This window comes from Sylvia atricapilla, chromosome Z (assembly GCF_009819655.1).
Source record: "Sylvia atricapilla isolate bSylAtr1 chromosome Z, bSylAtr1.pri, whole genome shotgun sequence".
Classification (NCBI taxonomy): Eukaryota; Metazoa; Chordata; class Aves; order Passeriformes; family Sylviidae; genus Sylvia; species Sylvia atricapilla.
The window spans coordinates 87200790-87216123 of NC_089174.1; the positions used below are offsets into that span (position 1 = coordinate 87200790).

The following is a 15334-nucleotide window of genomic DNA, read 5'->3' on the forward strand; positions in this document are numbered from 1 at the left end:
GGTTATCTTGGGAATGGAAGTTTCCACAAAGTCCATTCCTGCAGCAGATTCTGGGGGAGTCCCAGGCCAGGCTGGATGGGGCTTGGACCACCCTGATGTCGTGAAAGATGTCTCCATAATTTGGGTGAAACTGAATGATCTTTAAGGTCCCTTCCAAACCAAACCATTCTATGATTCTGTGATCTTAATCCGTCCCTTGCAACAACAGTTGCTAATTAGTTGCAGGCATGTTAATAGCAAAGCTAATGATGAGATACTCCCTGGACTTATCTTTATATTTCTGATCCTCACACAGAGATGAGACCCCGCCCAAGCAGACAAAAGGGTGCAGAGAAACTTACTCTGTAAAATGCAGTGAGGAATGTGTCATTCAAGCACTAGAAGGATGCAAGGGATGGAGAAGGTTTGACCTTGGCACCATTTTTCATTCTCAACCTCTTGCCTCACTGTCTGCAAGTCCATATTAGTTGTTAATTACTGGCTGGCCCTGGCTGTGCCCACCAGGTATTCTGCTCTGAACAAAAGCAGGACTAAAGCAGAATTTCTGATTTGCAAGGAGCTTATAGTGTCCTGGAGGGTTTGTGCCATGGGGAAGTTGACTGAGATTGAGGGCAGGTATCCAGGCAGGTTTTCCAAAGGCAGGAACCAGCATGTGCAGAGGCCTGGTCCCTCAGTCCCAGGATGAGATTTCAGTCTGTTTGGCCATACAAGGTGCTCTGCATTGTGGGGTAAATGTCTGAAGTGCCACTTTAAATTAATAAAATCTCAAAATTGTTTAAGTGGGAAAACACCCACTCTTGGACCATCGAGTCCAACCTTTCCCCCAGCACTGCCAAGACATCCACTGGGCTGTGTTCCCAGATGCCACAAATCTCTCCAGGGATGTGAACTCCACCGCTGCCCTGGGCAGCTGTGCCAGGGCAAGACATCCCTTTCAATTAAGGAATTTTCCCAATATCCAATCTGAACCTCACGTGGCACAGCTGGAGGCCATTTCCTCTTTACTGTCCCTTGTTCTCTGAGAAAAGAGCCCGACCTGGCTGCCTCCTCCTATCGGAGCCAGAAGGTCCCTTCTGAGCCTCCTTTTCTCCAGGCTGAGCCCCTTTCCCAGCTGCCCCTTATGGGACCAGCGCTCAAATGTAACTCCTCACCTCTCAGTGTTGTAGGAATTGCCTACCCAGATCTCCGTGCAGTCACCAGGAGAATGCAGCCCTGCGTTGTCCTCCAGCTTCCCACGTGCCAGACAAATGGTGGGGGCTCTCAAAAGACTCATCTAGCTCATGGGGATATGGGCAGGGCTGACAGGACAGAGCAACTGTGTTTTAGACCACAGCTGTCCACGTGTCTTAGAGTTATTTTCCCCAGACTTGTGCCTTCCTGCTCTTTTCCTTGGGAGCAAGCGGCGTAGTAAAAACTTGAAGGAATCATGTACTTCTGAGCACATAGGCTGGTAATCACCAAGACAGCTGAAGCTTAGATTTGTTTGCGTAGGCTTCTCCAACAGAACAGACATTTGTCAGATCTAAATTCTGTTGAAAGGTATCTCATTTAGTTAATTAAATAAAAAAATGGGTGGAGAAACAATAGCAGAAGCAATACCATCCTATTTCCAGCTTGGCAACCCAGACTGTCTCTCCCCTTGGTTTTTTAGTACTTTTGCAATTTCTTTGTGACTCTGAATGTATCTTTAATTTCCATGTTGTCCAATGGCCAAATCCCACTGAAGTCAGGGGGAGTTTTGAACTGAATTGGAATTTGGCCTTTGAAGTGAAAATAGTTATTTAATGTTAAATGGAGTCAAGAGATAAGAAGCCATTGTACTGTCCAGATGCTTTTTCTTGTAGCTAAATTATGGTTCGCTGCAAGGCACTGCATCCTTATGGCTAAGGATGAGCAGAGGGGGACAGAGGAGGATTTCCCAGTAATTTTTTTCCCAGCAGCATTTTTCTGGGGTGAATTCTTGCTGTTCTTGGAGGTGTTGCTGTGTGAGACAAGTTTCAGCTGTTCCTCCCTAAAAGCCTGGTTTGGGAGGTGCATTTGGGTGCTTCCCTGGCCTGGCTCCCTGGGCTTGGCACGTCACCCCAAGGTTACCATCTTGGGGCATCACTTTAAGCTGCCATCTGAGCACCTAGAGCACTGCCCTTGAACAAGCAGGAGGTTGTTTCCAATAATCCACAGTGGGAGTGTTGCAGGACACCCAGATCCCTATTTTGTCCTTTCCTGAGGATCTCTGTGTCCCAGCAGCTTGGTCACACCTAAGAGCAAGCATGGATCATCCCAACCTCCCAGGCTTTGGGATGCTGTGCAGTCAATAAAAAGTTTGAAGATCTGAGCCCTGTTCTCCCTGCTTTGGCTCTTCTTCCCTGCAGATCCTATTTCTTCTTGGCTTTTCTTCTTCGCTGGGGTGTTGGGAAGATAAAAGCACACAACGAGTCTTTGCCTGAATGCTGGATGATTGTCTAGACCCCTGACTGCTGCCAAGTCACAGACATTGCTCCTTGTTTGCCATTCTTCTTCCTTTGCCTTTTATTTCTTGCAATTTTTTTTTCCCCCAAAACTTTTTTAACTCTGGAGTTTTCCACCCTTTGGCTAGTGACTGCAGAGCTTTGGTCTGTGTTTGCTCTGCCCCTTGCCATCATCTTATGTGGAAGGGGCATAACTCTCTGGAGGGACAGGGCTGCCTGTTCTCCCCCATCCTGTTGCAACAGCCTCAAAATGAACAGTCTTGCACATTCCACGTTGGCTTAACTAGGTGTTTTTTTTAGTCTTAAAACTTTTTTCATTCATAGCCCTTAAACATTAAGGGTTTGGTTTATAGTATCATCATGTCTTTAGAAAAAAACTGTCCCTGCATGCATTTCTTGCAGGAATTTATGGCCAAGTTTGGTTCCCAGCTCATTTCTAGGCATTCTCCCTTGCTTCTGAAATTATAGCCATGTCTTTGTGCAGCTACTGTAATTTCTGTGCAATATTTACAAATTGAATAAAGTAGCAGGCTGGCTTATAAGCCAAGACTCGAAGTGCAACCAAACAGTTAAACTCAGATGTCTGAGAGAAGAGCAAAACCACAGAAAGTAAAACTCTCGTACACTTGGGCCTGTGAGGGCTTAGAACCAGATAAGGTTTTTAACTAACTTTTATTTTGACATTCCCCTTTTAATAAGCATTGCTTTTTACAAAGCGGTTTGTGTGATTGCATTACTGAGAGGAAACAAAGAAATGCCAGGAAAACTTGATGTGGAGAATATGTACTCATAAAATGCTTGTAGGCTCCAACAAACAGGAAAGCTTTTCCCATCTCCTTTTTCTTTTTTTTTCTTTTTTTTTTTTTTTTTTTTTTTTTTAAATTCCCTGCCATTCAGTTTGCAAGGGAAAAAAAAAAAAAAAAAAAAAGGAAAAACAAAACCAAAAACCACACACTGAATATCTCAGAAAACCGGATCTGGTGGTCTGAGAGTAAACACAAATTCCTTCCAGCGCTGTGAACAAGCCTCCTCGTCCTGCGTTTGTTAAACACGAGCCCTCACTCTTTATGGTTAAAAGCCAGTTGGCCTCAGAAAATAGGTTTTGACTCCTGAGGATGCCAAGGAATACAGATTCTGTGGCAGATGGCTTTGGCAGGCAGGGCTGGAGACTGCTGACCATTGAAATGTATTTGTGAATGGCTGCTTCCTTCATCCGAGCGCCCTGAGCTGAGCAGTGCCAGTGATGAAAATAAAACTAATTGCTGTGGGATGGGTTTAAAGTAAACGCTGCCGTTTGTCCAGATTGGGGTGAGGGTTTGGGACCAGGGATGAGGCTGGCCAGCGGTTTTGTCATGACTACAAAACCAGTACAGAGGCAAGCCACTGTGGTCACCACAGCACTGAAAGTTGTTTCCTTGTTTCGGGGGCTGATACTGGGGACATGTCCTTGTCACCCTCCAGCACTGCTCCCAGCTCCTTTTAAAGAGCTAGACATTAAAACATCCCATGGGCTCTCAGAGCCAGGACCAGTATCAAAGAGGCAGCAGGCAGGGGATGGCAGCATGCTTAGGGTGACCCTGGTGAAGAGCCAGCCCTGGGGAAGGCAGCCAGTGCCAGGACCATCTCCGTCTTGGGTGCATGCTGGATGATGGCATTCCAGCTCTGCCTTCCCTGCTGGGGACAGCCACGCTGCAGCCTGTTTGGAAATCTGAGATGCCTGAGACTGCCAAAGCATTTCTTCCATTCAACTCTTGTTTTTTTGGGGATTTGCCATCTCGACTACCGGTTATGGCCAGCACTCAGGGGCTTGCTCACTCTTTCTGAGAAGTTGTAGTCTCTTGAGAAAACCCTTTGGGGGCAATTCCTCCTCTTTGCAGCTGTTGGATTTCCACGTTATCCCTTTGGAGCTGGGTACACACAGGCCTCTCTCTGGAGGTTGTGGTCCTGCATGCCATGCCCTCCATGCTGCCAGAGCCAAGTATGGTCCTCTTTTCATCTGTGTGTTCTACCCAGTGCTGCAGGATGTGTCTAAAATAAGGCCAAACAAAACCATTTGGTGTGGGCAGATTACCAGTTTACTTAGTATTTTGCTTTTTAGTTAATTTTTTTCCACTTAGAAATTCCTGGTACACTTAAAATGGCTCACTGCAAACCCATGCAGCAGTGTGCCATGCTGGCAGGCAAGAGGAGAAAGTGATGCTGTAGGCCAGGTGTATCAGGAGCTCTAAAGCCTTCAAAAAGAGAATTTTCTCCTGGTATTTCTTCCCTACCTGGCTTCCTGCGGCTGTTTTTCCTAGTTAGTGTAGAAGTAAGTCAGAAACCTCAGAGAATTTAACCCAGAAAACTGGGAGAATTTTTCCTGGGAACCAAAATCAGGTTGTCCAACTTCACAGAAACTTTAAGCTGAAATACACCTGTCACTGAAAGAAATTTAGAGGCATGAGTTGTTAGATGGCAAGAAATTGCCTCCCTTTTTGTGGTCCCCTGCCAAGGGCCAAGCTGTTTGGTGGGACAAATGTGTTGGCCCAACAAAACCATGAAGGAAGCCTCATCTTTTCCTGCTGCACACAAATGCAAAATTATGGTGGGAAGTGGCTTTGGTGACTCCTGGGAGCAGAGGAGCTACAGGACACTTGAGGCGTGAGGAATGAGGCTTGAGAATTATTTCAGGTCCCTGTCCTGCGGCTTGCCAGGCCTGATACTGATGCAAAACTTTCTTCAACTCTCTTCCATTTTTTTATTTTTTTTTTTTTTTATTCTCTGCCATTCAGTTTGCGAAATAAAAGAACCAAATGAACCAACAAACCAAAAAACCTATTTGGTTTCCATCCGATAGGAGGTTAAAACCTGTTTTCTGACGCCGGCTGTCTTTCCAATGAGTTTTCCTTTCCTTCCCAGGCGACAGCAGAGACTTCCCAGCGGGAACAAATCTCAGCAGCACGCGGATCACCAGCAGGGTGGCACCAAGCACAACAGGGACCACCAGAAACTCTACCAAGGAGGCCAGGCCCCTCACTCCTCGGGCAGGACGGGCCACCACGGCTACAGCCAGAACCGGCGATGGCACCACAACCAGAAGCACTCTCCCAACGACAAGGAAACGCACAGGAACGCCAAAGAGACTGAGAACCTGAAGATCGAGGAGAGCTCGGCGGGCACGGCGCACGTCCCCGCGGAGGCACCCCGTGGCCCCGAGGCCCCCGAGAAGCAGTGCCAGCAGTACGGCCCCGAGCCCGAGACCAAGCGCAGAGACAGCGCCCACGAGCGCGCCGGAGACCGGCCCAAGATCAACTTGCTTCAGTCCTCTAAAGACAGGCTGAGGAGGAGGCTAAAAGAAAAGGTATTATTTCTTGAGTTGGTCTTTTTCTGGGAGTTTGGCTGTTGGCTGTTCTCGGTACAGAGAGTGGGGTGGGCTCAAGGGACCTTTCCATCAATGCTCCCAACTTGCCGAAATCCCCTAGTGGCAGCTCTTCTCTTGAGATGTCTTTGTGCTTCTTCAGGAGGCCTTTTATTGAAAGAATTGAAGCTCTGAGCTTGACTTCTGTGTCAGCGCTTCTCTTGAGGTGTCTTTGTGCTTCTTCAGGAGGCCTTTTATTGAAAGAATTGAGGATCTGAGCTGAACTTCTTGGTTGAGGTTGCTTGAGTTCTCAGCTTGCTTGAGAAAACCCTTTGGGGGGGTTTCAGCCTTTCTTAGCTTGAGTTCTCCAAGGGCTGGAAACTGTCCCCTTTTCCATGGGGAAAGGCTGGCACACACGTGAGCTCCCTCCTGGTCTGAAGAGCTCAGTCACTTTGCAAAAAAAAAATCTAAAAGAGGCAATCTGTCTCTGCAAGTACAGAGCTAAATCCCAAACTTTGACTCTTGACTTCTGAATAGTTGGGCTCCGTTGCTTTAAAGCTGATATCCATTTATCTCTGCAATGAATTGAAATGCCCTTATCTTCCCCCTTCCTTCCAACAACCCAACAATAACAAAAGTATTGCATGCAAGTGACGGAGGAGAAATCCTTTTTGGAAACAATATTCAGCCACAGATTTCTGAGGAATTTGGAGATGGTATCTCCATTTGCCCCCTGTGAAACTCAAATTCTTTCTCTTGAGATTATTTTGTCAGACTGTAAAAAGCATCCATGGGGTTATCTCTAATGAGATTTCCAAAATACAGAGCAAAAATAACCTGAACATATACAATTCCATGGGAGTGCATGTTGGAAATGTATACCTTTGAATGCATGAGCATTTACTATTTCTGGATGTGGCATGAGGGGGGTAAGAGATTTCGTTAGTTATTTTTATGTTCTTCAAAGCAATGGGAGTATAGTAGAGACTTTCAGAGTATTCATTTTAATGTTCTCGGAAATTTAGAGTCTTGTAAGAATGAAAGTCTCATCAGCCCCCACTCTGGGTGGGTGTTGTCAACACAGAGTGATGGGAGGTTTGGACAACTCCCTTGGGGATTGGGTTTGTCCAAAAAATTGCTACAAGTTTGTGTTGTATGAGATTGAACTGGAGAGACAGAAGAGGGCAGACCAGAACCAGCAGGATGCATGCCTGACACTGGGGGAAAAGGAGCAAACGCATAATAAAATGTTGAAAAGAAGCAATTATTTCTGTGGTAATGATGGGAAGTGAAAAATGTGACAGGCAAGAGATGGAAAAGTCTTTTGAATGCTGGGAACATGTGACATCTTTGATCTCAATTTACATCATTAAATATATATTAAAATATATTTATAGTTAGATATATATAATATATGTTTATATTTATGTATTTTATATTGAAATATATATATAATATATTTTTGTGGGATTGTTGTCTGAAGATTTTGCAAACATCCGGGCACTTTCTAAAGAGAAGCAAAAGCATGTGCATTATTATGATGTCACAGACACCAGAAACTGCTCCAAGATGCCAAAGGGAAGTCAAAGCTGATCAGACTTTGGCATCCTGGCTCAGGACCCTCAAGGACATTTTCTCCTTGAGCTGAGGGGTAGGACTTTGGGATTGAGTGGTGTGGGAAATGGAGAAAGGGGACATTTCTGGGGCAGCATGCATGCGCTTGTGCTTTCCAATGCTGAGGTTATATCACTGTGCCACTAAAAGATGCTTTTGTCTTTTCTCTCTCTCTGTTTATGTCCTCCCAATCCCCTAACCCCTTTGCTGTTTGTGCAAGGACACGGGCTGATATATCTGTTTTTTCCTTGTGTAACAGACGCCTTGTCTTTCCCTTTTCACGGACCAGGACGAAGTCACGGTGGAAACCACCGACCCTGAAAAGAATAAAATGGACAAACTAATTGAAATTCTCAACAGCATGAGGAACAACAGCAGTGATGTTGACTCCAAGCTCACCACCTTCATGGAGGAGGCTCAGAACTCCACCAACTCTGAGGAGATGCTGGGGGAGATAGTCAAGACTATCTACCAGAAAGCGGTGACAGACCGCAGCTTTGCTTCCACAGCAGCCAAGCTCTGTGACAAGATGGCCCTCTTCATGGTGGAAGGAACCAAATTTCGGAGTCTGCTCCTCAACATGTTGCAGGTAATGAGATAAAGTTAGTTGCCCAGACGCCTGTAGCATCACCTCAACTGGTCTTAACCATTTATTTGGAGCTGAGCTGCTACCAAATTCCTTTTGAACCCGATCGATGGGGTCAAGTTGCACCTGTTGTTTTGTCTCTGCACATCTTTAATGGTTACCATAGATAATGTGACACTGAGGGCATTTTCAAGGTACTCCTCATTGTCACTTCATGATTTTCTACATGGAGTTGTGGCATCTCACACCACGGCCTGTCTGAGTAATGAGTCAATGAGTAATGCTGCTTGAGGCAGCATCCTCATGGCATGAAAAGAAATTAACTGGGAAGGTCTCTCAGTATAAGCTGTTGGAGTGGAGGGTCCATCTCAGCACTAGTGACTCCAAGACAAGTCCCTGATGGTCTTGACACCAGTATGGTCTTTTGCCGGCATCAGCTGGCTGAAGGGCTTGATTCTGGTTTCTGATGGCAAACAAAACTGAAATAATTGCATATTTTCTCACTATTCTGAGTGACTTGTTTATTGGTATGCAGAGAGCCAGTTGGTTGTTCTGCTCCAAAACCATCAGTGTCAGCAAAGTTGCAGAGGGGAGGAAAAAGCAGTGGCTCTGATAACTGGTCCATGAGGTTAATAGTTGGACTTGGTGGTCTTGGAGATCTTTTCCAGCCTGGATGATTCTGTAGTAATGTTGGATGATGAGAAAGAGGGGCTATCCTCAACTGCCCGTGGTCTACTGAGAGGAGTGTGTTTTACTGCAGTGCCACTGCCAGAGGTTATTTTCTGAGAGGGTGTCACATGCACCTCCAATTTTCTGCCTCTGGAGACAGCGTCGAAACCAGGAATTTCCATCCTTAATTTAAGGTGCATTTCCGTGTGGCTGTTCCCTCACACGCACATCTCATCTGTGGGACATACAGACCTCACATTTTGTTTCTCTGCTCTCCACACAAGTCTGTTGCTCGGCATCACTCCAGTTTTTGACTCATCTTCTCATTCTTCTTGCTGCTCTTGTTGGAGGTGCTCTCTTGGGTGCTGTGCCTGGCTGCCTGTACCTTGAGTTGGCTTTGGGGCAACACAACAAGCAGGGAAATAAGGAGTAAAATCAAATAGTGAAAATCAATATCAGATAATTCTACACAATGACTGGTCTAGCTTTGCTTCTCTCGTTGCTCTGTATGCGTGTCAAACACAACATCTCTCCCTGTGCCCACTCCCCCCTGCAAAACCCTCGGTCAGCATCCACATCTGCCCATTACCTGTGCCAGGTGGTGAGTTTTTCCAGGTGAGTATTTCCAAAGGGATTATCAATCAGAATGAGGGAAATTGCAGACAGAATCAGTCCCAGAATTAGCAGCAAGGGGCTGGAGGGAGGTCTAAACCTGCTGTGCATCCTGTTCTTCCCATACCAGATCACTCTTGCGTCTCTCCCTGTTAGGCTGAGCAATCTAAGAATAAAGTCCAAGAGTGATGGCCAGGGAGCAGCAGGGTGTTAGCCCAAAATTGATGCTGATGGCAGTCCTGAGAGGACTCCTCCAGTTTGTTTTATTCTCTTCCCCCAGCAATTCCACCCATGCGAACAGACCCAGTAAACTGATTTATACTGCAGCATCCTGTGCAAGACTGAGTGGCTTCCCATTCAGCTCTTCACAGCATGAACGCAGGATAAATAATGTATCTCCTATCTCCAGAGAGACTAAAAGTGCTTCCCAGGAACGTGTGGCCAGTCAGAGTGTGATGGGAGCATTGTGGAGAGCTGGGGAGGAATGAAGTGCAAAGAGGGAGCAGGGTGGGCCAGTGACCGAGTTCATGTGCTGAGGCACAGAGAAATATGCAGAAGGGATTTGTTCAGCCTCAAACTGCACATCTTTTATAAATGTCTTGATGGGGTAAAAGGTGACAGATCATTACAGGTCAGAAGCAAAGTGCTGTGTGAAATTAAATAATTTAACATTTCCTTTCTGATAGTAAGGGGTTTTGATGTTCTCCAAGCACTGTTTCGTTTTCCAGATAAAACAATCAGAGACACTCACACTGGTTCATAAATACTTTGGTCAAGCCCTAAACTAGGAATATTTTGAGGTATTCAGGTCTGATAGGCCTGGCTGGAGACAGAGCCAGGTATGAGGCGCCAAAGAGTCATTGTAGCTGCCTTGTGTGAAATAAGGAGGCTGATTATCAATATCAATATGGGGTGTTGGAAGTGATACGATATATTATCAGTATTGATAAGGCATATTGGATATTATGTCATGTTATGGAGCAATGTGAATTGATGTATGATATATTAATACATTGATATCAATTATTGTAACAGATGCCATATGTATACACATACATATAAATATATATATGTGTGTGTGTGTGTTATAATCATATTTTTATATGACTGATGATAGGACATCTACCAGCTACAGTCCTGGCCTTTCCGCCATCAGATACTTTCCATCGGCCATTTTTAGATAATTTCCCGTTAATTAAAAAAGAAAGACAAACCTTTAATAAAACGCTTGCTGCAGAGCAGGATTTGTGTCTCTCTAGCACCTTTCAGACTAATCTGATCCCCGGACGTAAGGAGCTCGGCTTGCTGGGCCCCGGCGAGCTGGGGAATTACTGTGCCTGGGTGTGATAAATCGGGATCAGTGTGATCCCTCCCCGTGCTGCTGGCGCCTGGGGCTGCACCGCTCACCCCACATCTGCTCCCGCAGATGCTCCTGTTTTGTAGGGCCTTGTTTGTCCCTTTCCCTCAGCACTGCGATGTCCCTGTCCCTCAGCCCCCACAGAGGACCTCAGGAGTTGGTGCATGAACCCATTGAGGTGCCCTGCCAGCGTGGTCAATACCTATAGACCTGTACCTATATCCCTTTACCTGTAGACAGTGTCTTTGTACCCTGCTGGACCTTAAAACAAGCAGCAAGGTGTTTTTTTCCCCCCTGCAAAACAGGCAGTAAACTGTCTTTTTAATCTGCCTCCTCTTCTATTTTCAGCTGTTGACAAGGTGCTCATGCTCAAGGGTTGCACATGTTCACAGCTTATCTTAGGGCACTTGGTTTGATCCCAAAAGAGATGCCAGTGCTGCAGCATGAGGGTGTTGTCACATCATCCTCCTCCCTGCCAGCAGCTCCTCTGAAGAGCTTCCCTACAGCTGACATGGTCCACTTCATCCTCTAAGAGGATCCATCAGGAAAACTTTGGCTTGAATTTATCCTTCACTCTGTGTTTTGGTCTAGAATCTTGGCCGAGTCTTGAATTCGGGTGCTGCCTACCCCTCAGGAAAGGAGATGTGGAAAGGAGAGCCATGGGTTGGACAGCTGGTAGAGCTGCCATTTGGGAGCTTGGCACTGGAGGGATCATTTGGCATCTGGGTTGTCCAAGCCTGGCACAGGCTGCCTGAGCAAGTTGTGGAGGCACCACTGCTGCAGGGATTTAAAAGCCGTGTGGGTGTGGCACCAGGGGACATGGGTCAGTGGTGGTCTTGGCAGTGCTGAAGGAATCGGTGGACTTGATGATCATAGAAGGCTTTTCCAACCTAAACAAATCAGTAGTTCTGTGATTTGGGTTTGATTTTCTCACTGAGTTTGGTTTAGTGTTTTGGTAGCAAGAGTAAGTTTGAACTGTCTGAGCCCTTAGGTCCCACCTAGGTGAGCTGTGCCTGGGGAGCTTGGATGTCTGGGGACATGAAAGAACATCTTAATGGATACACAGACAATTTCTTCATGCTTCTAGAAATACCTTCTTAATACATTGAAAGTAAGTCTCCTGCAAGAGATTTTTGTTTGTCATAGTTTCACTCACCAGCATGCCCAGGCTTTATTTTTCCCTTTTTTTTTTTCTTTTTTTTCCTTTTTTCCCCCCCGCTTTTTTTTTTCTTTTTCCAGTTGGGGGGTGTTAAGCAATGTGCCACAAACCCTTCACATGTAACATAAGTTGGAGTACTCCTTTGCTGGAACAACCGTGCTCTTTATAGCAGAGCTGTGTCTGCATCTGAGCTATGCAGAGCCAAGTGTATTATTAGAGTGGACATCACTGGGGCTGTAATTGTACACTGCTCCCCTTGGCAACCACGGCCAACAGCACATCAAACAGAAGGCTGATAGCTTCTTTTAATAATAATAATAAAAAAAAACCAAACTCAAAAATCACGCAATGAACATCCCAACACAGAGCAGCAGAGCTCACTGGCCTGCTGCCAGAGCCAGTGCCTGGTGCATCCCTGCACATGGAACTGCCTTGGTGCCAGAGGAGAAGGGCTGGTTCTGCTGGATGCCCTGTGGCTTACCCTGCTGTGTGCTCCTTTGGATACCCTGTGGCATACCCTAATGTATACCCCATTTCACACCCTAAGGCACGCTGCGTTGGATGCCTCATGGGATACTCTGTGGAAAACCCTATAGCACACCCTGGTGCATCCCAAAATTTATACCCTAATGCATACTCAGTGGCATGCCCTAGTGCATATCCTGTTGGATAGCCTGTGGTATTCCCTGGTGGCTGTCTCCTGGTAGAGCCTAATGCACTTCCCATGGCATGTCCTATGGTACATCCTAATGCACACCCTATTACATACCCTAATGCACTTCCTACGGCACGTCCTATGGTACATCCTAATGCACACCCTATTACATACCCTAGTGCATTTCCCATGGCATGTGCTATGGTACATCCTGATGCACACCCTATTACATACCCTAGTGCACTTCCCATGGCAGTCCTGTGGTCCATCCTGATGCACACCCTACTACATACCATAATGCATTCCCTATGGCATACCCTGTGGTATATCCTAGTGCATTCCATATGGTATATCCTAATGCATTCCCTGAAACACATCCTATTGCACACTCCAGTGCCTACCCTGTTGCACACCCTAATGCCTACCTTATGATTTACCTTACTGTGTATCCTGTTGGATACCCTGTGGCATACCCTGTGGTATATCCTGATGAATTCTCTGTGGCATACCCTAATGAATACCCTATTACACACCCTCATGCCTCCCCTGTTGCACACCCAAATGCATACCCTATGGCTTGCCCTATTGCCTACCCTATTGCAGGCACTCTTGCACATCCTGATACATTCCAAATGGCAAACCCAGTTGCACACCCACACATTGGAAGAAACACAATCAGGATTTCTTCATCTTTTTCCTGCAACCTCTTGATGCCCCAGAAATGGCCCTTCCTTGGTTCAGTGCTGTGTTTGGCTCTGGATGTAGAGACTTCATAGAAACACAGAACATCTTGAGCTGGAAAGGAGTCACAAGGATCATGGATTTAAACCCTTGACCCTGCACAGACACCCCAACAAAAGAGCATTGTCCAAATGCTCCTGGAGCTCTGTCAGCTTTGGGGCTGTGCCCCAGCACCCTCTGCGGGGAGAGCCTTTTCCTGATATCCAGCCTAACCCTCCCTGGCACATTTCCAGCCATTCCCTGGGTCCTGTCCCTGGGTCACACAGAGCAGAGATCAGTGCCTGACCCTTCTTTGCACATGACAAGGAAGTTGTAACTAGAGTGAGTGTCCCCTCAGAGAGGGGAGCACCAGGCTGAACAAACCAAGTGCCCTCATCCCCTCCTTGTATGGCTTCCCTTCCAGACCATTCCCCTCGAGACCCTTCAGATGAATAATGTGGCTTTTGGCAGAGATTTCACTTCAGTCTCAGTGGCCTTGGTCGAGTTTGATTTGTGTGGTTGATTGGTTGAGGTGATTGGTGTGACCATTTATAGAGGGGCTCGGCCAGGAAGGTGGCCAAAAATCCATTGCTGTTGTCCCAGGTGGGGGATGGAAGAGGAGGATTTAGGTTGACACGTTTCTTGGGATGTAGACATTGTGGCATGAGGTACTGGAGAACTGAGTGATTCCTTTTAGTAAATGTGGGTGCACTGTGAAGTCTTTGCCAAGCTGAGCGTGAGGATTTGGGATGAATTTTCTTCGTCTGAGGTTCTTCCTCTGATGTAGCCTTTTTAGTCTGAGCAAACAACCTCCCAGTGATAACAGCACTTTCAGCATTGTAGGGCTCTAAGTTGTAATGATGGACACTGGGTAGAACTGGGACATGGAAGTTGGTTGGGCTCAGTGATTTGAGAAGTCTTTCTCAACCCTAATGGTTCTATGATGTTCTGTGTTATTCTAAGTAATACATTAATGGTAAATGCTGAAAGGCAGATTTCTTTTTTTTTTTTTTTTTCCCTTCTCGACATGATTATTGGTGAGGAACAGTTTGTGGTTTGGCAGAAGTGGAGGCAGGAGGATCCAAATGTGGCTGGAGAGTATCTGACCTGTACGCCATGTCCAGCACTGACTACAAAAACCCCTCAGTCCTCTTTCTGTGGCTGTTTTTAATATAATTTAATTACAGATGGTCCAATCTGTGCACATAAAACAGAGTGGTATCACTTGTCTCTGAAAGGGCATTGCCCAGCAGACATCAGAGAGGTTGCTTCACTGAGAGGTGGAGGGAAAAAGGTCCAGGTATCCCTGGAGTCAATCCTGGAGCCATACAAGTGTGCCACAGAGCAGCACTACATCCACCTCTAAGCATGAGCCAACGCTGCAGCCTTTGGTTTCTCCTCCAGAGGAGCTGTTTGAGCTCTCCCCACAGTAAAGTGGAGATTCAGTGGGGAAGGAGCTCAGTTGGCTTGAGCTCTTCTCGACTATCTGTGCAGATGAGGAACACCTTGGTGGTGAACCTCAGAATGGCTGCCAGCTCCTCAGAAGCCCAGCGCAAGCACAGAAATAGCAAATGATGCTGCCTTTGTGTAGACACCTTCATTTAGGGGTTTGCAGAAACTCACAGAGCTTGGAAACCTTTCTTCCCTTACACTTCTGATATTGATAAACATCAAACCGTCCTGCTTTTGTAAATCACTGAGGGACTCCCCTGGCAAAAGCTTCGTGTAGCTTTGAAGAGATTTATTTTCTATACGCCCAGGCAATTCAAAGGCAGTTCTAAATTCGTGCACACTCATATATCTATGTAGTGCTTGAAGGGGCACAGGGAATGCAGCCCTGTGGGTGGCTCTGAGGAGCATCCCCAGCTGCTGCATCCTCCTGCTCTCAAGCACAGAGAAAAATAGTGGAAAGGGGACACGTTCCCTTTTTTTTTGCCCGCACTTGTGCCTCTGGAGACATTCTCCAATTTTTTTACAGTGTATTTATTATTTCGCTTTTACTATTTCTTATCATGTTATTTTTACCTCTTGATTCTTGTATTCAGTGACTTCTTATTTTGCTCACATGTTAATATATATGCTTCTTGCATATATATATAATATATATATTTACTAATGACATATACTAGTATTATATAACTTACAATGATAGTAATTTTT

General features: G+C 46.0%; 1 protein-coding gene across 2 annotated transcripts in view; it reads left to right on the forward strand.

Moving 5' to 3' along the window:
- Nucleotides 1–15334, forward strand: part of CTIF (cap binding complex dependent translation initiation factor) — a 119844-nt gene that overhangs the window by 70269 nt on the left and 34241 nt on the right. The window contains exons 7-8 of one of the 2 annotated variants that reach the window (XM_066339757.1): nucleotides 5364–5805; nucleotides 7676–8005. In XM_066339757.1, coding sequence (XP_066195854.1) covers nucleotides 5364–5805; nucleotides 7676–8005 — 772 coding nt within the window. The remainder of the gene's footprint in view (nucleotides 1–5363; nucleotides 5806–7675; nucleotides 8006–15334) is intronic. The other variant, XM_066339758.1, reaches the window with a different exon arrangement.